Source organism: Musca autumnalis, unplaced genomic scaffold, assembly GCF_047663935.1.
Source record: "Musca autumnalis isolate F117 unplaced genomic scaffold, ASM4766393v1 scaffold_5, whole genome shotgun sequence".
Lineage (NCBI taxonomy): Eukaryota > Metazoa > Arthropoda > Insecta > Diptera > Muscidae > Musca > Musca autumnalis.
This window is the reverse complement of record NW_027412088.1, coordinates 155,069,804-155,094,397: the sequence shown is the minus strand read 5'-3', so window position 1 is coordinate 155,094,397 and position 24,594 is coordinate 155,069,804. Positions and strand designations below refer to the sequence as shown.

The 24,594-nt window shown below is 36.8% G+C and overlaps 1 protein-coding gene across 19 annotated transcripts in view; it reads right to left on the bottom strand.

Annotated features, from left to right (window-relative positions):
• Positions 1–24,594, bottom strand: part of LOC141387072 (uncharacterized) — a 201,316-nt gene that overhangs the window by 52,296 nt on the left and 124,426 nt on the right. For 7 of the 19 annotated variants that reach the window (XM_073956190.1, XM_073956194.1, XM_073956196.1 and 4 more), the window contains exon 1: positions 20,166–22,861. The exons of 8 other annotated variants lie outside the window; for them this stretch is intronic. In XM_073956190.1, coding sequence (XP_073812291.1) covers positions 20,166–21,423 — 1,258 coding nt within the window. In that variant the 5' untranslated portion in view covers positions 21,424–22,861. Of the gene's footprint in view, positions 1–20,165; positions 22,862–24,594 lie in introns of those variants that run through there. 4 more of the 19 variants (XM_073956209.1, XM_073956197.1, XM_073956203.1 and 1 more) reach the window with 1 other exon arrangement.

Sequence of the window (24,594 nt, the reverse complement as noted above, 5' to 3'; positions counted from 1 at the left end):
AGGCACTCAGGCGAGGCAGCTTATGTACTCCGGCCTTTACTTATTAATTCTGTTGCTTTTTTATTGCAAGGATCTCAGCTTGGAAGACACAAACATTTTCGTACGTTCATTGGAGCCATCGGTGGTTCTGGTCCAGGCCTCTCTGTGGGGTCTTTGTACATTAAACTCGTCGAAGTGTAGTTGTGCTGATATATATAATCACTGATAACCTCCGATCCTAGTGATAGTCCTGATCGTTGTAAGATTACAGCGTGACCATACACGGAGTCCCTAACTCTTACCAATGGTATTCTTGCATGAATAAAGGACTATTAGACAAGACACGTTCTTCGGCATTCCTTTTCCACATTAATTGGTAGTCTAGGACGATGCCGAGACACTTGCCTTCTAAAGAGAGTTCTAGGGTGACACCATCAATCGTTGGTAGGGTGAATGGTTTGACTTTACACTTGTCCGTAATCGGAATCACCTCTATCTTAGATGGATTCACTCCAAGACCATTATTGTGTGCCCATATCGATTGTTTGACTAGAGCTCTTTGCGTGAGTTCCGATATTGTGTTTGTGGGAACTTCCCGCTGACCACCTCGTCAGCATAAGCTATCGCACTTATTCGTAGTTTATCAAGTTCCTTAAGTATTTCGTTTATCACCCAGAAGCCACAGCAGTGGTGATAAAACGCCACCTTGTGGTGTACCCCTAGTGACAAACTTCCGAATGGAATTCTCACAGACATTTAAGTTGATTATCCTACTGCTACGCATTCCGTCAATCCAATTGATCAGTGTAGAGGAACGTTTAACGTTAGTAAAGGCACTTTCTAGGTCAAGCCTTCCATATTCCTCTCGATAAGACCCACCATATTATAATCAGCCTTTGATCATGGCATGTTGGGCTATAAGTACTTGAAAATCTTTCTAAGGTTTTTAGTAGAAAGCATGATAGGCTGATCGGTCTATAGCCTTTGGAAAGTGTGTGGCTGGACTTCCCCGCTTTGGGGTTTGTGTCACAGTGACCACCCTCCATAGAGTCGGACTGTGCGATAGACACAGACAAGCTCAGAAACTGTGATCCAGACTTGAAGGTTTTTATTGCCCAAACTATCTTTGGGTGACTTAGGTTCTCCTCGATGACTTCTACCTCCCAAGTGGCCTGGTTGCATACAGTTGGAGCGCTTGAACGCTCTACTGCATCCATACAGTTGTGGAAATGGATTTTGGCTAGGAGATCAACAGTTTCTAGACCGGAATTAGTCTTCCCATTCGATACTGTCGATGGATTTTCGTTCCTTCGGAATCTGACTACGTCTTTTAACTCCCTCTACTCCATAAAGCAGAACCAAGATCTGCGATTAGCCTTCTTTGATTCACTGTTAGATTTATTGAAAGACATTTTGTACTTCTCGAAATCTGTGAATAGCGAAATCTTGTCTTTGTTGTAAATCTTCCCAAGATTTGCTAGAACTTTCGACCACCAGACCGGTTGACATCTTCTGGCCGGGTTGAGTAAGTGGACAGGCGGCGGTCTCATAGCTGTCCACCAGAAACTTGTCACATGATTCACTGCACTATCAACCTCGTTGGCTATTGAAGGGTAATTCGGGGAATTTGTTCCAATCAGTTTTGCGTGGTTTCTATATGGTGATTGTCGAATACCGTCAATAGAGACTTGGAAGAGTATCTTCCGGTGATCCGAAAAGGAACACTTTTGAGAGTCGTCTGATAACGTCTCTGTATATAAGCAGCGTCAGTCATTTCTGATAAAATAATAGAGAACGGACGAGCTAAATTCCAAATAGGTTGTCCTTAATTTCTTTACTAGAAATTTCTTAAGCAAGAAGCCAACCGCTTAAGGCCTGGATACATAAGCTGCCTCGCCTGTTTGCCTTGTTTGCTTCTGATAAAAGAATAAAAAAAGAAAAGGACAACCTAGTTCGAAATTGTCTCGGCCTTCTTTATTCTTTTATTTTTATTATGTCAGAGATGAAGCAGGCAAGCAAGGCAATCAAGGCCTGCGTACATAAGCTGCCTTGCCTGTTTACCTTGCTTACTTCTGATAAAAGAATAAAAAAGAAAAGGGCAACCCAGTTCGAAATTTCCTCCTGCTTTTTTTTTTTCTTTTATTTTTATTATTATGTCAAAAATGAAGCAGGAAAGCAAGGCAATCAGGCAGAGCAGCTTATGTACGCAGGTCTTCAGGCTAGGCAGCTTTATGTGCCGAGGCCTCTAGACTTTCGATATTTCACTTTTAAATAAAAAAATAACCTGGGCCAGTTAATCTATATATTTTTTTTTTTCAATAATTCATGAATATCCTTTTTCGGATATCAAAAATCATAGCAAGCCCTGGACTAAAGGTAGAAAAATAATGGATTTTTCTTGCTAGCGTCGCTTCATTTCTGATAAAAGAATAAAGAACGGCCAACACGAATTCGTTTATTCTTTTACTAGAGCAAAGCGAACAAAGCAAGCAACGAGCTGATTGAGTTTCTACCTTAACAAAATTCGGCTTGCTTATTTTCTTTATATCGCTTATGTGTCTTTGCCTTAACTTTTGCTAGTTTTTGAAGGGAACGGGACAATAAATGTCGCACCATTAAATTTTCTCTCCCCATGACAACCCCTTTAACATCCAACAAACATATCTAATTTCTTCCTTGTCAGTTTTTTAATTAGATTGAAAATGAAAAATAATTTCGTTAATAAGATTTTTCTGCGCAACATATGTGGATATGTGTGTAACATAAAAAAAATGTCCAAATGCTTTTCCAAAGTATGTCGAATGCAATCGGATCATACAACTCTAATAAATCACATTTGTTGTTAATTAGTTTCAAAAAGAAAAACTTGTTAAAATCTTAACAGACAATCTTTTAATTATTTTCGTATTTTTGAGATTATGTTTTTTGTTTGCTGCTGCTATTTGTTGTTGTTTTAGGGTGGAAGACAATGAATTTCTTTAACTCGTCTTTCATAAGTTTGAAGCGATTAAAAACACAACAAACATATTAAATAGAGGGGAGGAGTGTAATCAATTTACAGCAGTTGCATTGCACATTGAAAAAATCTCGCTCGTTAAAATATTATAAGAAGATCATTGACCATTTCATCACAGCCACCCATACGAACAGTGAGTCTGTCAGCCAGAGCTAGCTCACCAGCGAACCAAATAAAAGTGCATCATCATCAGAAATTTGTACAGTGAAACCCTAACACAAGTGAAGATCTCAAATATTGGGAATTTGAAAACGAAAGCAAAAGTCGCCTTTTAATGCCAAAACTCAATGAAATTTTCTTGCTTGCTTCGCTTCATTTTGGGTAAAAGAATAAAGTACGGCCGAGACAAATTCGCGCTTTAATACCCCGTTTGCACTTAACCGGATTTAATAAACACACTGGATTTCAAATGTCAATTCCATAGCGCAAACGTCAAATAAATCTTCAACAAGAAGGTTAACCCGACAAAGGCTTCGGTACATAAGAAGCACTCTTGCCTAAGACACTTCTAATAAATGAACCGAAGAACCAGATTCGAACAAAAGGGAAACCTCTATTCCCTTTAGTCTTCTATCAGAAATGACTTAAGCAACAAAGCCAGCCGCTTATATACCGAGGGATTTAAGGCCCAAAAAAAAAGGCAACCTAGTTCAATTTTTTTATTCTTTTAACAAGAAATGAAGCGGCGCAAACAAGAAATATTCATTGAGTTTCGGCCTTAAGATCACGCTTAAGTCATTGGCTGGCATATTCGTACATGAATAACAGGGAAAGAGTAGCTTAATTCGAAAATTATTTTGGTAGACCCCTCTTGCTACGTCGGTGATCTATCTTTTTTCATTGCAGGTTTTACTGTACCCATATGCAAAAATTTGTATGCCCTCCAATATACGTAATATCCACATAAATAAACACATACTTATGCATATGATTATATCATGTGCACATAGTAGCCAATTCGAATGACCAAACAAACCAAACAGATTGTCTAGAAGATTTGCTGACTTAGCATAAATTCTGATGATGATGATCTTCAATTGCAAATTTCAGCATGAAATACGCAACTTCGCATGACTCATACTTTTGTGTAGTACTCAAAAGAATATGTATTTCGAAACTAATTTGTACATGTTTTTGGTGTTCTAACAGTGTTTAAAAAGTAAAGGAGGTTGCCCTTTTCTTTTTTATTCTTTTATCAGAAGCAAGCAAGTTAAGCAGGCGAGGCAGCTTATGTACGAAGGCCTTTGCATGTCCATTTAAAGAAGGATTTATACTGATGTAAACGTATGTTTATCGTTGAAGTGTGGGTGCATAATAGGGATCTCTAGATGTAGATTCAATCAGGTATTTTAAAAATGGCAAACAAATTAAATGTTTATTTTTAAGGATAATTTATACGCATGCGGGATAAAAAAGTACAAATGTACGATATACGTGGAAAAATAAGCCGCTACCTTACTAAGTCATCTCACACACCTATGTATATATGTACGTGAAGACAGATTCGGTCTCGGATTCTTCAATAAAGAGTCCCACTTTCATTCTACCCCATAACATCGATATACCTTTTTGTGTTAGAATTTCTTGAATCGGTTGAAACATATGTCCCGGTCCACACTAGAGTTATTTCACTGAAAAAATTTAATGAATTTATGCGTTTTTAAATCGAGTTTTATAATAATGTAATTTTATGAAATTGCTGTAGTGTAGTCGATGTAAGAACGCTTAAATTCATGAAATTATTTCTTTGAAATCACTCTAGTGTGGACCGGGACTATGAATTGAAGCTACTTCCATATCTGCCCAAGAAAAGGTTCACATTCAAAACTGCAGTTCAATCACCAATCACCAATCTATTTATCGCCAAAATAAATTCTAAAGAACATCATTGATCCCGCCACACTGTGTCTTTGACCAGGATTTTACACCTGCGGAGTTTTTGCTGATTCTGAAACAACAATGGTCATAGATGAGAAAAATCAAAAACAAACAAGTAAAAAAGTATCAGTCGGCTTTGCCGACAGAGATATACCCTCAGCCTGTGCAAATTGAAACACTTTTTTTTCACAAAAAACTTATGTATTTAGGGGGTTTCAAAATTTTGGTCTAGTATGAACCGACAAAAATGTTGATTAGGATTAAAGTTCAAAAATTTTGCTGAAAAGGTACTTAAAGGAATGGACCGACATAGACCATGGGGTGCCATAGGGGGTTTTTACACCCTTCGGGTTGTTTTCTCAAGAAGTATGGACTTGCCCCTGAAACAACTTTTACCATCGTAATTGAGGCAGCGAATGTAAGTTGCTTCAACAAAAATCAAAGTGATTCAATAGCAGGTCTTAAAGTGAACTTATCCAAAATTTTGTGTAGGAGGTACGGGATGGAGTGGACAAATATAGTCCATATTCGAACCTGATCTATATCTGGTAGATATTATGATAATGTGTAAAGTATGGACCAAATCGGTCACTCCCATCAAGAGTTATCGTGCCCACAATTTTTCCGAATATTTTTGAACTTTTGTGGGGTAGGTACCTGAAGGGGTGGACCGATATGGCTTATCTACGAACTTAAACTAAGTTTGGAAACAATATTACGAAGGCCAAATTTTGGCCGGAACCGGCATTTCCGTTCGAGAATTATCTTGCGCTTCCTCCCATAAACATGGTGTCATAGGGTTTGTTTTTCAACTTTCAGGCTATTTTTTCAGGAAGTATGGACTTGCCCCTGAGGAAACTTGTACCTTCGTATAGGGGACAGTGAATACAAGATGTTACAACAAAAACCAAGGCGATTCGAGAGCAGGTCCTAAACTGAACTTTTCCGAAATTTTGTGTGGGAGGTACTCGAAGGAGTTTACCGATTGAGTCCATATTGGAACCTCATCTAAGTCTGGTAGAAATTTCATAATGTGCAAAGTATGGACCAAATCGGTTACTCCTTTCAAGAGTTATCGTACGCACAAATTTTCCGAACATTTTCGAACTTCTGTGGGGGAGGTACCGGAAGGAGTGAACCGATATAATCCATCTTTGAACTTGAACTAAGTTTGGACAAAAAATTACGAAAGCCAAATTTTGGACCGAATCGGCAGATCCGTTCGAGAGTTATCTTGCGCTCCAACCACTACACACGGTGTCATAGGGTTTTTTGTAACTTTCAGGCTATTTTCTCAGGAAGTATGGACTTGCCCCTAATGAAACTGACAGGGTCGTATAGAGGACAGCGAATACAACTTGCGTAAACAAAAATCAAAGCGATTCGAGACCAGGTCCTAAACTGAACTTTTCCCAAATTTTGTGTGGGAGGTACCCGAAGGAGTGGACCGATTGAGTCCATATTGGAACCTAATCTAAGTTTGGTAGAAATTACACTATGTGCAAAGTATGGACCAAATCGGTTATTCCCTACAAGAGTTATCGTGCGCACAAGTTTTGCGACAATTTTTTAACATTTGTGGGGGAGTTACCTGAAGGAGTGGACCTATATGGCCCATCTTCGAACTTAAATCGAATCTGGACAAAATATTTCGATACCCAAAATTTGAACCGAATCGATTGATCCGTTCGAGAGTTATCGTGCGCACCAGCCAGCCAGACAGACCGACAGACAGACAGACAGACGGACGGACATTGCTAGATCTACTCAAAATTGTCTGAAACGGATATCGTACAAACATACTTGGGGTCTAAAACCATTATTTCGATGAGGCACATTTTTGGTCGTATCAAAGTGTAAATACCCTCTTTAGCCTAAAGGCTGAGGGTATAAAAAAAAAGCAAGTAAAAAAGTAACAGTCGGCTCTGCCTGCGCAAATCGAAACACTTTTTTTCACAAAAAAACTTATGTATTTAGGGGGTTTCAAAATTTTGGTCGTATGAACCGACAAAAATGTTGATTAGGATTAAAGTTCAAAAATTTTGCGGAAAAGGTACTTAAAGGAATGGACATAGACCATGGGGGTGCCATAGGGGGTTTTTACACCCTTCGGGCTGTTTTCTCAAGAAGTATGGACTTGCCCCTGAAACAACTTTTACCATCGTAATTGAGGCAGCGAATGTAAGTTGCTTCAACAAAAATCAAAGTGATTCAATAGCAGGTCTTAAAGTGAATTTATCCAAAATTTTGTGTGGGAGGTACGGGATGGAGTGGACAAATATAGTCCATATTCGAACCTGATCTATATCTGGTAGATATTATGAGAATGTGTAAACTATGGACCAAATCGGTCACTCCCATCAAGAGTTATCGTGCGCACAATTTTTCCGAATATTTTTGAACTTTTGTGGGGTAGGTACCTGAAGGAGTGGACCGATATGGCTTATCTACGAACTTAAAGTAAGTTTGGAAACAATATTACGAAGGCCAAATTTTGGCCGGAATCGGCATTTTCGTTCGAGAATTATCTTGCGCTTCCACCCATAAACATGGTGTCATAGGGTTTGTTTTTCAACTTTCAGACTATTTTTTCAGGAAGTATGGACTTGCCCCTGAGGAAACTTGTACCTTCGTATAGGGGACAGTGAATACAAGATGTTACAACAAAAACCATGGCGATTCGAGAGCAGGTCCTAAACTGAACTTTTCCGAAATTTTGTGTGGGAGGTACTCGAAGGAGTTTACCGATTGAGTCAATATTGGAACCTCATCTAAGTCTGGTAGAAATTTCATAATGTGCAAAGTATGGACCAAACCGGTTATTTCCTACAAGAGTTATCGTGCGCACAAGTTTTGCGACAATTTTTGAACATTTGTGGGGGAGGTACCTGAAGGAGTCGACCTATATGGCCCATCTTCGAACTATTTCTATACCCAAAATTTGAACCGAATCAATTGATCCGTTCGAGAGTTATCGTGCGCACCAGCCTGTCCGACAGACAGACAGACGGACGGACATTGCTAGATCTACTCAAAATTGTCTGAAACGGATATTGTACAAACATACTTGGGGTCTAAAACAATTATTTCGATGAGGCACATTTTTGGTCGTATCAAAGTGTAAATACCCTCTTTAGCCTAAAGGCTGAGGGTATAAAAACGGCGGAGCGCTTTTTAAATAAATCGCGATCAAAGTTCCCAACTTTTGTCGGCAGTCATTATTCGGACATAATCCGTTTGTAAGAAATAATACGCTTGGACCAAATCGGTTTCTCCCTTCGAGGGTTAACTTACATCTATCCTGTTTAGTTGTTGGCGGCAGACTTGTTTGTAGCTTTTGGGTCATTATCTCAGAAAGTATGGTCTAGCCGCTGTCTTCGTAACAGGGTTCGCACGAAAAATTTGTTGCAAAAAGATCCGAGACGAACTATTAATATACACCGTATACCGATTTAGACCATATTCAAACCTGATCTATGCCTGGAAGTAATATTACCATATATAAAGTTATGATCAATTCGGTTACTCCCTTCGAGAATTATCGTGCGCACCATTTAATTGAAATTGTTTTAACATTTTGTGGGGGTGATACAGGAAGGAGTGGACCGATATGGCCTATATTTGAACTTAAACTAAGTTTGGACAAAATTTGAACCACATCGCTTCAACAGACAGACGGATGCACATGACTAAATCAACTTCAAATTGTCTGAAACGGATTTGGTCCAAACTAGAGATGGTATTTACAGCAATAAGATTGTAAAATGTGGTTAATAGATAAAAAAAACAGCTTAAATCGGGAGGTACGGTTATATGGGGGCTACATTAAAACATGGACCCAGAAACCAATTGCAATACCCGAAGTTCGGTTGATATAGAAAGGATTTGAGCCAAATTTTGACACAATACGTCAATTGGTTCGGCAGATAAATAGTTTTTACGCAATACTTTGGTAAATACTCGAGATCGAGGTACCCTTATAAAAGGTGTTTTTTTAAGCCCGATAGAACTTGAAATTGTAAAAAATAACACAAAAAATTAAATTGTAGTCAAATTTTTTTTATATTCGAAAGATCAATACCTGTCATTAACATTTGAAAATGATTTCGGGCATATGGGCACCGCGGCTGTTCTTGACGAAGTGCATTCTGGACGTCCAATTTTTGGCCACTTTTTCGAGCTCTGCTGGCCGTATGTCACGAATAACACGAACAATGCTGGCCTCCAAGGCATCAATTGTTGCTGGTTTATCAGCATAAACCAGTGACTTCACGTAGCCCCACAGGAAATAATCGAGAGGTGTCAAATCACACGACCTTGGAGGCCAATTGACAGGTCCACTTCTCGAAATCAACTTATCGCCAAATTTTTATTTCAATAAGTCGATGGTTGCGTTCGCCGTATGGCACTTAGCGCCATCCTATTGAAACCACATCTCCTCCGGATCAATGTCATCCATATTTTCAAACAAAAAATCATTGATCATGGTGCGGTAACGATCTCCATTGACCGTAACGCGAGCTCCGGCCTCAATTTTGAAGAAATAAGGTACGATGATGCCACCAGCGTGAAAACCGCACCATACGATGCATTTTTCTGGATGTAATGGAGTCTGTAGCGTCTCTTGTGGATTGGCCTCACTCCATATGCGGCAATTTTGCTTATTAACAAACCCGTTAAGCCAAAAATGCGCCTCATCGCTGAACGCCATACAAATGACGAAGTCGTCTATAAGTTGCGCGAATCGACGACTGATTTTCAAAGTAAATTTGGATAATTTCGTAGCGTTGTTCAAGCGTGAGTCTATTCATGATGATTTGTCAGAGTATAGTGAAACAAATAAAAAAAGTTTCATCAAAATTTAATTTTTTGTGTTACTTTTTACAATTTAAAGTTCTATCTAGCTTAAAAAACACCCTTTATGTGGGCTACAAGAAAACGTAGACCTAAGTTAACAGATTTTTGCGAGGATATTTTATACACATTGATAACTCACTGTGTCAAATTACAGCCAATATGATTGTAAAATGTGACTAATACATAAAAAAACACCTTAAATCGGAGGTACTACGGTTATATGGGGGCTCAAAAGAAGGACCCAGAGAAACCATTTTCAGAAGAAGTTCAGTTGATATAAGAACCTAAACCCTAACCTAAACCCTGGAATTGGGTGTAAGAAGTTGTATTGGCGATTCAATATAGTAAATACCCAAATAAATTTACTTTGGGTATTTACCCACTGTCCATCTCTAGTCCAAACATACTTGGGGTCTAAAACCATTATTTCGTTGAGTCACAATTTTGGTCGTATCAAAGGGTAGATTAGACCGAGCCATTTTTTTATTGGAACCCTACCCCCAAATATATTTTTTACTATCGTCATAAAATTTCATGTATAAGGTTTTTGAGTTAAATGGAAAATATTAAGGGGGTAGGAGTGCCAATTAAAAATAATGTTGTTTTTTGTGTCGGTCTAGAGTATATACTAGGGTCATGACTTTTTTACAACAACGTATTCCTGAATCATATTTTGACAAGTTTTTTTCTAAGATTAGATAACATCTCTTCATTCCCGCTACAGGAAATCATTTTTGAGAAAAAAGGTCAAAAAGTCATAACCCTATTATATACCCTCTTTAGCCTAAAGACTGAGGGTATAATAAGTCCCAATTTACATTAGGCGAGTTTACTTGCGGCAATTGTCAGTTTGATGGAGAGAGAGGTGAGGTATATGGTAACCCTTTGCCTCTCAACACCCTCTCTCACCCACAAACTGACAATTGCCGCAAGTAAACTCGCCTAATGTAAATTGGGACTTATTATACCCTCAGTCTTTAGGCTAAAGAGGGTATATAATAGGGTTATGACTTTTTGACCTTTTTTCTCAAAAATGATTTCCTGTAGCGGGAATGAAGAGATAAGTCTTTTAAATTTTACAAAAGTGAAAATATTTAAAAATTTTGTAGGTTCTGGAGCATATATTAATATACACGGTGCTCTTGAAACAATTTTAAATGGAAGGTGCTTACACTTCTGAAGTTTTTGCGGATTCTGAAACTACAGTATTTATAGATGAGAAAAATCAAAAAACAAAAAAAAAAAAAAATCGCCGGAGCGCTTTTTAAATAAATCGCGATTTAAGTTGACATTTTAGGGGTTGTTTAGGTTTTCACGATTTTGCTTAGAAACCGCAAGTCCTATCAAAATGGGACTAAAGAAAATGTTGTAGCTATGAAAATTCTCTACAAGATCGATCTTTATGATAATTTCGTAGGTTTTACCATTTTTGAGATATAGAAGTTCAAATTGGGACTGTATCGCCCCCTTATAAAACAATGTCATGAAGGGTGCGCCTTAACTAACATTTGATGAAAACCGCTTACACAGGGTAAGTTTTTGTGAATTCTGAAACAGCAATGTTCATAGATGAGAAAAATCCAAAAACAAGAAGAAATCGCTGTAGGGATTTTTAAAAAAATCGCGGTCAAAATTCACATTTTAGGTGTTTTTTAGGTTTTCACGATTTTGCTTGGTAATCGCAAGTCCAAACGAAATGAAGCTAAAGAAAATGTTGTAGCTGTGAAAATTCTCTAGATGATTGATCTTTATTATTTGTTCCCAGCCTGTACCATTTTTGAGATAAAGAAGCTCAGTTTACATTTTTAGGTTTTTTTGTTAGGCTTTCGCGATTCTGCATGAATACGGTAAGTTTTATCGATATGGGACCTAAGAAAATCTTAAAGCTGTGAAAATTCTCTATAACTTACCCTAAGTTGTACCATTTTTTTAGATATATATGTTTAAGTTGGGAATTTGCAGTCATGACATTGTTTTATAAGGGGGCGATACAGAATTGAATTGAATTTGAATTGTCCCAATTTGAACTTCTATATCTCAAAAACGGTACAACCGGCGAGAATACCATAAAGGTCATTCTTGAACAATATGTACATGGCTACAATATTTTCTACAGTCCCATTTTGGTAGGACTTGCGGTTTCTAAACAAAATCGTGAAAACCTAAACAACCTCTAAAAATGTCAACTTAAATCGCGATTTATTTAAAAAGCGCTCCGGCGATTTTTTTGTTTTTTGATTTTTCTCATCTATAAACACTGTAGTTTCAGAATCCGCTAAAACTTCAGAGGTGTAAGCACCTTCCATTTAAAATTGTTTCAAGAGCACCGTGTATAGCAATGTTTGGCACCATTTTCCATATTTCATCTGTTTGGTCTTCTGTTACCCGAACCCTGCCAAAGAAAAAACCACTGTTTTTTTTAACACATCGACGAATGTGTTGCTCATCAGTCACAGTTGCTTTTAGCTGGCTGAATTTTCTTTCCTATGGATGAATGCAGATTTTTTTCTTTTGGATTTGGATTTTTGAAATTTAAAATTAGAAATTGTAAAGAAAATATCCAAAGATAGAAAGAGGAGACTCATATCAATACAAAACTTTTTCCGGATTCTATTGTGGGTCAAATTAAAATCATTATTAAACATCATTATTGTGTGCATATAATAAATTAAAAGAAAATTGTGTGTGTGTCTATTTTCCACTCCAGAAAAAAATGGGGAAAAACAAAAGCAAAGAAACGAATATGTCCAAATTTTAATGGTTGACATAAAATGTGAGATTTTTTTGTTGTTATGAAAAGAAAAGTATTGTCTTTCTCTCCCTCTAACAGAAAAATGGGAAGAAAAAATATTATTAAAAATTGTTCCCTTGTCTTTTCACTCCATAAATCGTTGATGATGATGTTGATGTGTAAAAATCTCTACCAGCCCTGTGTAAGATGTGCCGAAACAAAGTGTATTACAAAATTTTGATTTTTTATTATGAAGTGACAAAATTATTTCCATGAGAATTTTTTGGGAAAAAATTTTCAAATTATTTTCAAATAACAATGTAATGAAAAATTCATAATTTTTGGTTGTTTCTTTTTTTTTTAAAAAAAAGCTGGTGATGTTACATTACATAAAAGGGTAAATTTAATGTATTCCATTCAACAACAACACAAACACTGTTGTTTGACGATGATCAATTACTGCAATCTCATTGCTGATGATGAGTGTGGTGTTGCAGAGTATTTCTTTTTTTTTTATAATGTGCATAGTCATGATGCACATAGTCATTTTGTTAATAATCACTTCTTTATGTTATTCACAACTATGTATGTGAATATATGGGGGAGAGTGTTGAAAGTTCATTTTGTAATCAGCATTTGTAACGCACGAATATATTTCTTATTGTTGATATTATTTATGTTTGATATGCCTGTCAACCTGTAAGTACTCCACAATAGTTAATAATTAGGTTTGATTGATTTTTAAACAGCTTTAGTTTTCTATTATTTCAAGATGTTCCCTTAACCTATTTCTGTATTTGATTTTTGTCTATTTTTTATTTAATCCTCAAATTTGCAAACAATTTCTCTTTTTATTTTCCCGCTTATTTTTAACAAGAAAAGTTATTGTTTCTAATAATTTATAACTTTATTATGATTATAAAATAATTAAAAAACACACACACACGACAACAACAAAACTAGATTAACTAACTTGTAGAACATCTCCACTTCGCAAAACAATTCCTATGAAGAAGACATTAACTAAAATTTATGATTGCTGATGATTTTTATAAATACAAACTGGGATTCTGTGTCAGAAACCCTAATCAAAAAGTAAATTGAATTTAGAAAAACGTGCTGCTTTAGATACTTGAATAAAGTTATTGTTCATCGAAATTTGTTTAAGTAAGCAAAGTAGTCTTCTTGAAAAATAATACATGGAAACAAAATAACTTTTTCTTGAAAAATACTGCAAGAAAATAAAATACCATTTTTTTGTCCATACCACTTATAATCTAAAGAATCATTTGGAGTGAAAATAAAACTGATACTTTCCAGTAACTATCACCATCATTATCATGATCAAAGAATAGTTCAATTGAATGTATATGCTGTCAGAAAATTGCTAAATAGCTTTTCCGGCATAGCTCGAAACATAACAAAGTGATGGTGATAGACATTCGCTTCGCCATCATCATGATGGTTATGATGATTATCATTATTTCTGCTCAATTGGAAACAATGATCGCTTAGGATTAACTATAAGCGAAACAAAACATAATGGTATTATATATCATATTGGTGTTGAAAGTGAATTCTGTGTGCCCTATTTGTTTGTGTCCTATTCAAAGAATGATAAAGTCTTTCAAATATAAAACTAAGGTAAGATCCCCAAATGTTGAAAGGGCCAATGAAGTTATTGTTACGTGTCGTTTGAAGGGCTTGTACAAATTCAGGGTTGGCTTCTTCTTCATGGTATAGGTCCATCCCATCTTACAACTTACGGCCATCACAATTACAATACTACAAAATTACAATACTCACATGGAAACACACAGAAGTGGAATGTAGGTGAACCACGAGTCGATAAAACATGTATCTGCAGCAGGAGAAAAGTTATTTATTGACTATCTTCAAAGTACTCTTACGGAATTGTTTTCGACTTAACATCGGGATACGATTTGTACCAAACAAAACCAAACGATCTCTCAAATTACTATTTTTACTATGATCTACTTAAATCTGATACTCAACAAACTAACTGCCTAACTATTTTCCGTATTTATATCCCACACAATTCGCCGCACAAGGATGTTTCTGGAAAACGGATCTAGTACAATCCACCAATAATCCACCGAAATGGCAACCATTCATCTATGCGTCCTTTAGCAAAAGCACCTAATTAACAAACAATATAATAAAAGTAAGAAGGAACCTAATATTAATGAAGACATACCTTATGAAAATGGTAAAATTTGGTAAGCACATGTCGTTACTTCATGCATTACCGAGTAATGAGCGCTTATTACACTCCTCATTATCAGGCAGTACATATATAATGGTTTACACATAACTAATTACTTCCTTACTTACTACTTACATACTATGTAATGATAAAAGAATAAAGAAGGCCGAGCTAATTTTGAGCTATGTTGCCCTTTCCTCTTTTATTCTTTTATCAGAAGCAAGCAGGCGAGGCAGCTTATGTAGTCAGCCCTTAATGTATTTGGCAGCATTCCCTACAAATTGACGACCAAAAGCGAGGTCAGAATAACACCCAAAAATTTGCTCAGTTCGCCTGCGGTCTGCTTTTCTATAGAAATAATTCCACAGGAATCAATGAAGTTTGTTTTTCTATAGAAGAAAATTTCTTATGGGTACATAAGGACTATTTTTCTATAGAAAAAATTCCTCCTTGTTTCTATAGAAAATTCAGTTCCCCGAGGACTATTTTTTATAGAAAAAATTCTATACAAAAAATTGCTTAGTTGTTTCTGAGGACTGTTTTTCTATAGTAAAATCCCTCCGGTTTCTTAGAAAACAACATTTGCTGCCCTGAGGACTGTTTTTCTATAAATAAAATTCCCAGGGACACACCTCAGGACTGTTTTCTATAAAATTAAATTAAACAAGTAAAAATCTATCAGTCGGCTTTACCGACAGAGATATACCCTCAGCCTATGTGAATTGGAACTTTCATCTACGGACAGATCGAATGTATTTTCAGAATTTTGTGGCACTTTTTGGACATTTGAACTTGCGGAGAAGGGAATGGACCGACATAGTGCATGACGGAAGTGGATCTTTTTTTGATACCCTTTTCGGTAGATATCGCGCCCATTAGTAATTTCAGTGGGTTATCGTACGCCTGTTGGACCAGTATGCCAGGAAGCATGGACTTGTCCACGGAAAACATAATATGGCTGTAAACAGGACCACAATGAGCATCATCGGTATACATTTCCAAAGGATCTCCGAACAGATCCTAAACTGCACTTGGACACAAATCCCAGCAAAAATAGTCATTACAAATTGATTTACTTTCTAATTATTTTAACAAGGGCATGTCATAGGGAATCAGTACGTATTTTTTGGGCACTAAAAAGTAGATAAATAAGTAGTTACTCTCTGGTTACTTCAAGTTGTAACTACTTATTTACCTACTTTTTAGTTGCCAAAAATAAGTACTGATTCCCTATGACATGCCCTTGTTAAAATAAGTAAGTCAATTTGTAATGAGAATTTTTGCTGGGATGTTGAACTTTTGTGGGGGAGGTATCCTAAGGAGAGGACCGATATGGGCCATTTTGGAAGTTAAACTAAATTTGGACAAAATATGACGAAGGGCAAATTTTGGCTTATCAGTTCGAGAGTTATTGTGCTCTCCAGCTACTACATATGGTGCCATAAGGGTTGTTTAGAACTTTCGCGCTGTTTTCTTATGAAGTATGGACATGCCACTGAAAAAATGTTTACCGTCGTAATTGAGATAGCGATTGCATGTTGCTTCAACAGAAATCAAAGTTAGTCAAGAGCAGGTCTTAAAGTGAACTTATCCGAAATTTTGTGTGGGAGGTACCCGAAGGAATGGACAAATATAGTCCATATTCAAACCTGATCTATAGCTTCGTTCGAGAGTTATCTTGCGCTCCAACCACTACACACGGTGTCATAGGGGTTTTTTTTAACCTTTCAGTCTGTTTTCTCGGAAAGTATGGTTTTGCCCCTAATGAAACTTGTACCGCCGCATGGAAGGCCGTGAATATAAGTTGTTACAGCAAAAATCAAAACGATTGGAGAGTTGGTCCTAAACTGAACTTTTCCGAAATTTTGTGTGGGAGGTACCCGAAGGCGTGGACCGATATAACCCATATTCGAACTTAAACTAAGTTTGGACAAAATATTGCGAAAGCCAAATTTTGGACCAAATCTGTTCATCCGTTTGAGAGTTATCGTGCGCACCAGCCAGCCAGCCAGACAGACGGACACTGCTAAATCGACTCCAAATTGTCTGAAACACATTTCGTCCAAACATACTTGGCGTCCAAAACCATTATTTCGGTAGCATAAATGCTAAGGGTATAAAAAAATCCACTGAATACTGTTTGCTATAGAAAAAATCCCCAGGTTCCCATGTGGACTATTTCTCCTCAGGAACATCTTAGGACTGCTTCCCGAGGACTTTTTTCAATAGAAAATCCTTATTTTCCCTGCGGACTGTTTTTGTATGCGAAATATTTTTCATGTTCACAGAGGATTGTTTTTTATAGAAAAAATTCCTCAGGTCCACCTGACTATTTTTCTATAAAAAATCCTTAGGATAGCACTGAGGACTGTTGGGATGTAAAAACCAGTAAGGAAAGGATCAAAGTCGGGCGGGGTCGACTATATGATACCCTACACCACTGTGAATATGTAAAATAAAAATCGGAGCTATATCCAGATCTTAACCGATTTTGATATAATTTGCCACATGTATTTCCAGACCGAATTCAGTCACACATTCCAAATATCATTGAAATCGGAAATATATAGCGTGTTTGGTACAGAAAATACGTGAAATCGGCCCAAAATATATATGGGAGCTATATCCAAATCTGAACCGATTTCTATATAATTTGGCATATTTATTTCTAGACTGAATTCGGTCACACATTCCAAATTTCATCGAAATCGGAAAAATATAGCGTGTTTGGTACATAAAATACGTGAAATCGGCCGAAAATATATATGGGAGCTATATCCAAATCGGAACCGATTTCGATATAATTTGGCACACTTATTTCTAGACCAAATTCAGTCAAACATTCCAAATTTCATCAAAATCGGACGTATATAGCATGTTTGGTACAGGAAATACGTGAAATCGGCCGAAAATATATATGGGAGCTATATCCAAATCCGCACCGATTTCAATATAATTTTGCACACTTATTTGTAGACAAAATTCAGTCACACATTCAAAGTTTCATCAAAATTGGACGTATATAGCGTGTTTGGTGCAGCAAATACCTGAAATCGGGCGAAAATATATATGGGAACTATATCCAAATCTGAACCGATTTTTACCAAAAGCAATAGCGTTCTTCCTATGGCTAAAAAAGTTGTAGTCCCCAATTTTCAGCTGAATCGGACAAAAATTGCGACCTGTATGTTGCGAACAAAAATACATGGACAGACGGACAGACAGACGGACGGACACGCATAAATCGACTCAGAAAGTGATTATATGATTATATCCCTAAAAGGAACTGTGGGTCTATTTCGTTTCCTTTTGTATGTTACATACAAATGCACAAAGACATAATACCCCTTACCACTGTGTGGTGTAGGGTATAAAAATGTTTTTCTAATGAAAAGATCCTAAGGAACCTCTGAGGAGTGTTTGTCTGTAGACAAAAATTCCTCAGGAAAACCTGTTTTCCTATAGAAAAAATTCCCTAGGAGTCCTGAGGACTGTTTTTGTATAAAAAAATATCGATAGATAAATCCTGTTGGTCTTTCTATAGAAAAAAACCCTCAAGTCACCGGAGGATTGTTTTTTTTATAGAAAAAAACTTCAGGTACCATAGAGCATAGTATTTCGATAGAAAAAATCCTCAGGAGATCCTGAAAGCTAGTTTTCTATAAAAAAGATCGACAGTTCCCTTGCGAACTGCTTTTCTACGGGAACAAATTCTAAGGAACCAATGACGACTGCTTTTCTATAGAAAAACATTTCTCAGCGGTTCGTGAGTACTGTTTTTTTATAGAAAAAATTCCTATTTTTCTGTAGAAAAAAACACAGGTAAACTGAGGAGTCCTCAGTGAGGACTGATTTCTATAGAAAAATTCCTCCTTTTTCTAAAGAAAAAAACGTTTTTCCACTGGAAACTCTTTTTCAATAGAAAAAAAAATCCACAAGAACCTCTGAGGAGTGCATTTCTATAGAAAAGGACTACTCAGGAACCTCTTAGGACTGTTTTTCTACAGGACACACCTGTAGTGCGATTCTCTAAGACATTTTTGAAGTTACCGACAAAAATCGGTAAAATTAAAATCCTTTTACTTTCGGTAATTAACGATATTATTCGGTAAGTTAACGACCAATAAAAAGTCGTCGTAAAGTTCTACCAAAAGCAACAGTGTTGTCAACTTTTATTTGAACTTTTCATTCATAATTTTGCGTTTTAAAGTTATCGATTTTCGTCGGTAACTCAAAATATGAGTTAGAGAATCCCACTACTGAGGACAGTTTTGCATGTACATAAGAAGCCTGGCCGCCTGGCTTTATTGCTCTGCTTCACTTCTGACATAATATAAATAAAAGAATAAATAATGCCTAGCCAATTTCGAACTAGGTTGTCATTTTCTTCTTTATTCTTTTATTTTTATTATGTCAGAAATGAAGCAAAGCAAGAAAGGCAGGTGACGAGGATTCTTAAGACCTAAGTACCTAAGCTGTCTCACCTGCATGTCGTGCTTGCTTCTGATAAAAGAATAAAAAAGGCAACCTAGTTCGAAAATTGTCTCGGCCTTTTTTATTCTTTTGTCAGAAGCAAGCAGGCGAGGCAGATCATGTACCCACGCCTTTATGTACACAGGCCTTAAGCTGCTGGTTTTCTGGCTTAAGTAATTTCTGATAAGATAATAAGAGGCAAAGGGCCGGAAAATGTTTGGAGCAGATTTTATGGAGCAGGCAAACATTGTATTGATTACCCAGCAAAAAAACTCATTACAAAACCCCCTACTAACCCATTATTTTAACAAGGGCGTGTCGCACGAAATTTATAGTTATTTTTGACCACTTAAATAAGTAGTTAAATAAGTAGTCACGGCTTTTAATAAGTACTTATGTAACTACACATTGAAGTGGTCAAAAAATAACTACCTATTTCGCGCCACATGATTTGTTCAAATAATGGGTTAGTAGAGGGGTTTTGTAAAGAGTATTTTTGCAGGGTAATGTTTCAGAAACATTGGCATTTTGAAGTCTGTCCAAGAGCTACCAATCAAGTTGAACTTTACAGAAACTATCAAAATATCTGATTCATATATAAAACCCCAATCAGAGGGAGACATATGGAATCTCTGTTTATAATTTTGAACTTTTGTGGGGGAGACACCCGTCTTCGAAATTTATCTAAGTTTGTACAAAATATCACGGGATCCAAATCGGCTAATCCGTTCGAGAAATATTGTGCTCACTAGCCAAGACGAACGGACCGGACTAAATTAACTCCAAACTGTCTAAAATAGAATTCGTCCAAACATACTTGGGGTCCAGCATCATTATATAGAAGGGGGCACATTTTTAATCGGATTAAAATTTATCCTAAAGGTAGACATCATATTATCCGATTCCACTTGCAACTCCTATTCTGCAGCCATTCAAAATTAAACATTCCCCTCTTAGGACACAAAAAGATTCACTTCTAAACAAAATTGAGCAACAACATTTACCATTTTCTATTGCCTGCTTTTTGACATCCTCATCTTCGTTGTGTTTGTTGTTGTCGTTGACCTGGCTAAGAGACTTTGCAACATCAACGTTAGTCGGGTTAGTAGTAATACTATCACGGGCGGAAGGAGTAATGACAGTGGTAATAGCTGGAGTAGAAGTGTTAGTAGCAGTATCAATTGGTTTAGTTTTAGTTTGCATGCAGTTATTTAGTAGATCGGAATCGGAAATTGTTGGTGCAACAGGCCGAGCCGTTGTTTTTGCTGTCGTTGCCGTTGTTTCAGTTGTTGAGCTATTCAATTTTCTGACAACAATAACAATTTTTGATAGACGTGGTTTAGTTGATGGTGACGTTGAAGTTGCTGCTGCTGACAATGGTAATTCCGATGATGATGTTTCAGTGGTAGAGGTGGTATTTGATGTTGTTGTTTTATTACTCTTGTTGTTGTTATTATTGTTAGAAATATTTTGTTTATTGCATGCAAATTTTGTTGTTGTAGTTTCATTGAAATTGGTTACTAAAGTTGATGTTGTTGGAATTGTGGTTAGTTGATGACTTAATGATGATGCCTTTGGGTGAAGGGTTGGGGTTGATAGATTGGCATTTGAGGTGGTGGTGGCAGCAGCAACAACTTTTGTGGTGGAAACAGTAATATTAGCTGCCGAGATATTGTTGCTGTCAACAATAAAGTTGTTGCGGTCGTTGAGGTTTGCTTTTGGTTGCGACGAGGTGTTGTTTACAGTGTTGCTTTTATCATTTAATGTTGTTTTAGTTGCAATTGACTTCTTGGTTTTCTTATCGGTATTTTTCTTATTGTTGTCTTTGTTGTTATTGGTTTTAGTAATTCCATGCATTTTATTTCTATTGTAAGATGCGGATGATAACTCACTATTCGTGGCATTCTCCTTGTCACTACCACCATCTTTGGCTAAGGTTTCCTTGCTGTTCGAAGAACGTTTTAATGTTCCAAACATTCGATTAAATGTGGTTTTCTTTTCGTTCGGTTCATCCTCCACCTTAGAGGAGGCGGCCACAGTGGGAAGTGGAGTATCCTCAAAATTGGCAATCTTTGGTTTTGGTATGGGAATTAAAGAAGATTTATCCGATGACTTTTCCCCATTCGTTAAATCCAAGGCTCCATTCAGTTGCTGATATTCCTCATAAATGCTGCAACGTTTATTGGTGGCCGTTGCAGCCAATGGTTTGTTGCTTTTTGTTGCCTTGGATTTGAAAATTTTATTCCACATTTTTTTACTCATTTTGGAAGATTTTTTTTTTGGGAAATTCAAAACGCTTTATACAGATTTTACTTAACTTTTAATTTTTCTTATTTTTTTTAATTATTACTTCTTAAATATTTTTTTCAATATTTTTCAAATTCTTCATTCAAAATTAAATAAAATCCCATTTCTGTTATCTTTTTTTGTTGTTTTGGTTCACTTGAAATTTTCATTGATTATTTTTTATATTTCACGGATTCTCTTCCCATTATAACAACATCAAGAAACACACACAAGAAAAAATCGCATCCGGACGAGAAACAACAACTTAATACCACGACGCCAACTTTTCAACTGAAATTGAAAATCAAAACAATCATCGTTCGCATTCAGTCTATAAAAGCAGCAGCAGTGGAAGCAACAGACATAAACGACGTTAGCAACAGTGTCTAAGTCAGCACCTCTTTTGTCTTCTCATCGCCCCAATGTCGCCACTCCAATTTACTTATTCTGCTCAGGCAGACCGTAGCAGTAGCAAGCAGCAAGCACATGTTGTGCCGGTCATGTGCGCGTTACCGAATGGGAAGCATAATGCATGAATGGAGCTTCTTACTGCAAAGTTCATAGTGGTTGACTGAATAGCTACTTATGTTCTGAATTAACTCGCTCTCTCTTTCTCTCTGTTTTAGGTCTATTTTCAATTCATATTCAAATTAATTGAATTAACTTCTATTAGTTGGATAATGTTCATTTATTTTATTTGGTTTGTTTTCCACTTCAGGAACCTGGGGCCTTAAAAGATAGATTGAAATATATGGGAACCGGGGATAAACCATTGAAAGACTCAAAGAGATTTCCATATTGAAAGTGAAAAATCTTTGCAGAATCCGTAAATATTACAAATTCATTACAGAGTGCTAAAACATAACAGATACAACGCCTCACAGGTATTGGGCCTTTGAAGTCCTGATGTTTAGTAAGATAGCTTGATAAATCGTTGAAATCAGCGTCCAAAGGCTGCCGCGTCAAAGAGATACGCAAAAGATCTTTAACTGGATTTAAGCCGTAAACGCTTTCCAGCCCTTAAGTTAGCATGTAATACATGTTTAGAGCCTTCAGCAGTGTTGCCGAATTTGACGATTTTTTGACCCAAAATTGAAAACTGACGATTTGAAGGTTTTATGGTCCAAAATGACGATTTTTCACGTAAGCCAGAAATGCATGAAATAAAAGACGATAACTAAATTTTGACACAAATTTTACGAAAGATTTTAAGAAAACAATGTTCCAAATTCGATTTTTGTGATGTTTTAATGTTTTATAGCAATTTCTAGACGGACTAGCTATATTTAGGCACACATCTGGAATACAGGTATTTTCATAGCTTTTGCCCCACATTCAAATTACATCAGCCGAAATTTTTCCTTTAGTTTTGTTAATGGATGAAAATCTTCCTTAAAAAGTTTTCGAGATAAAATATTAATTATATATTTTTTGTTGTAAACAATATGAATCCAGCTTTATTAACTTCCTACTAATGCCCTCTTTAAGCTGTCAGCCAGTTTTGAATGTTTATCGATTTACGACTGCCCAACAACTAAAATGTACGTGTACCGGTCACACTGTCAAACAAGCTATGACAATGTGTACCCAGCATTACCATGCTGCATTATTGCAAACCCGATAACCATAGGAAAACCATCATCTTCTGAGAGCTGTTCTTTTAGCGGTATTTAAGTAATATTGGGTTAGATTTATTGCAGAGTGTTGTATATCTTAAAAAATCGCATTAAACGGTAGCCAAACCGAGTTTTAGACCATGTTGACGATTTTTTTGACGATTTTCCAAATTTTGTTGACGATTTGACAATTTTTTGACGATTTCCGATCAAAAACTGTCGGCAACGCTGGTATAGCAGCATTTATCGCTGAGTTCGAACGGCATGTTCAGCTTTCTACCACACTACTTATAGAGAAGTTTTTCATAGCCGAAATAGTTGGAGAATCGGAAATGCTAGCCCGCATTAAATCATTATCTTGGATTTCATCTCACCTATTCAACAAAAGATTAGAAACTCAACATTTTGAAATTTTCACTTTTTATTAAAAAAGGTTTTATTTATTTATGGATGAGGGATGGATGCTTTGCGTTGGATACCGTTCAGCTAAGAAGGAAAAAGGGTTAGAAGACCTAGGAAAACCTTGAGACCTCCAACGAAGCCGAAATGAGCTCTGTCGGATTAACCTAGGATCAACATAGATACGAGTATATACATACATAGTTCTAAACCGTAGGGGATGGAAGATACCGAGCAACGGTCCTGACCGGTTTTAACATGGCAAAGCCCAGGATTTATCTTGGTCCCTCTTTCATCCTAAGTGGACACTGACCTCCCCGTGGTGTCACCTGGGGAACTGCCTTTAACACCTGTTAAAGGTAGTGAGCTAACATGTGCCGCGCGTTCACCCATAAGAACGTTAAAAACTTGGGTTTGGGCGTCGGGTTAGTAACCCTCCCCTAGAAAAAAACAGCCTACTATGAAAAAACGAAAGAAAAGAAAAACAAACCCCACTAAAGTTGACGAACCCCGCAAAAGTTTTAAGGACCATGATCTGCGAATCTACACCTGGAATGTTCGCACTCTTTATAGAGAAGGTGCAGTCTTCGCATTGTCAGACGTACTTGAAAAGTACAAGACCGATATTACTGCCATACAGGAAATACGATGGATTGGGAAAGGCGTCACAACAACACCTAAAGGTGACGCACTATATTATAGCTGCCATGACGTAAAGCATGAGTTTGGTTGTGGATTCGTAGTTAGTCGGAGACTAAAACATCTGGTATCCAGCTACACCCCAGTGAATGAAAGACTTGCTGCAATTCGAATAAAAGCTAAATTCTTCAACATCAGCTTTATTTGCGCTCATGCTCCCACTGAAGAAAAGGACGAACAGACCAAAGATATATTTTACGAGCGCTTAGTAGAAACATATGACCGTTGCCCTGCCCATGACATTAAAATCATTCTAGGCGATTTTAATGCCAAAATTGGAAAGGAGAATATCTTTGGCCCAACAGTCGGGAAATTCAGCCTCTACAGTGAAACATCTGACAATGAGGCTGATAGACTTTGCAGCTGCAAAAAACATGGTAGTTAGCAGTTCCATATTTAATCATCTCGATATTCATAGGGCCACCTGGCTGTC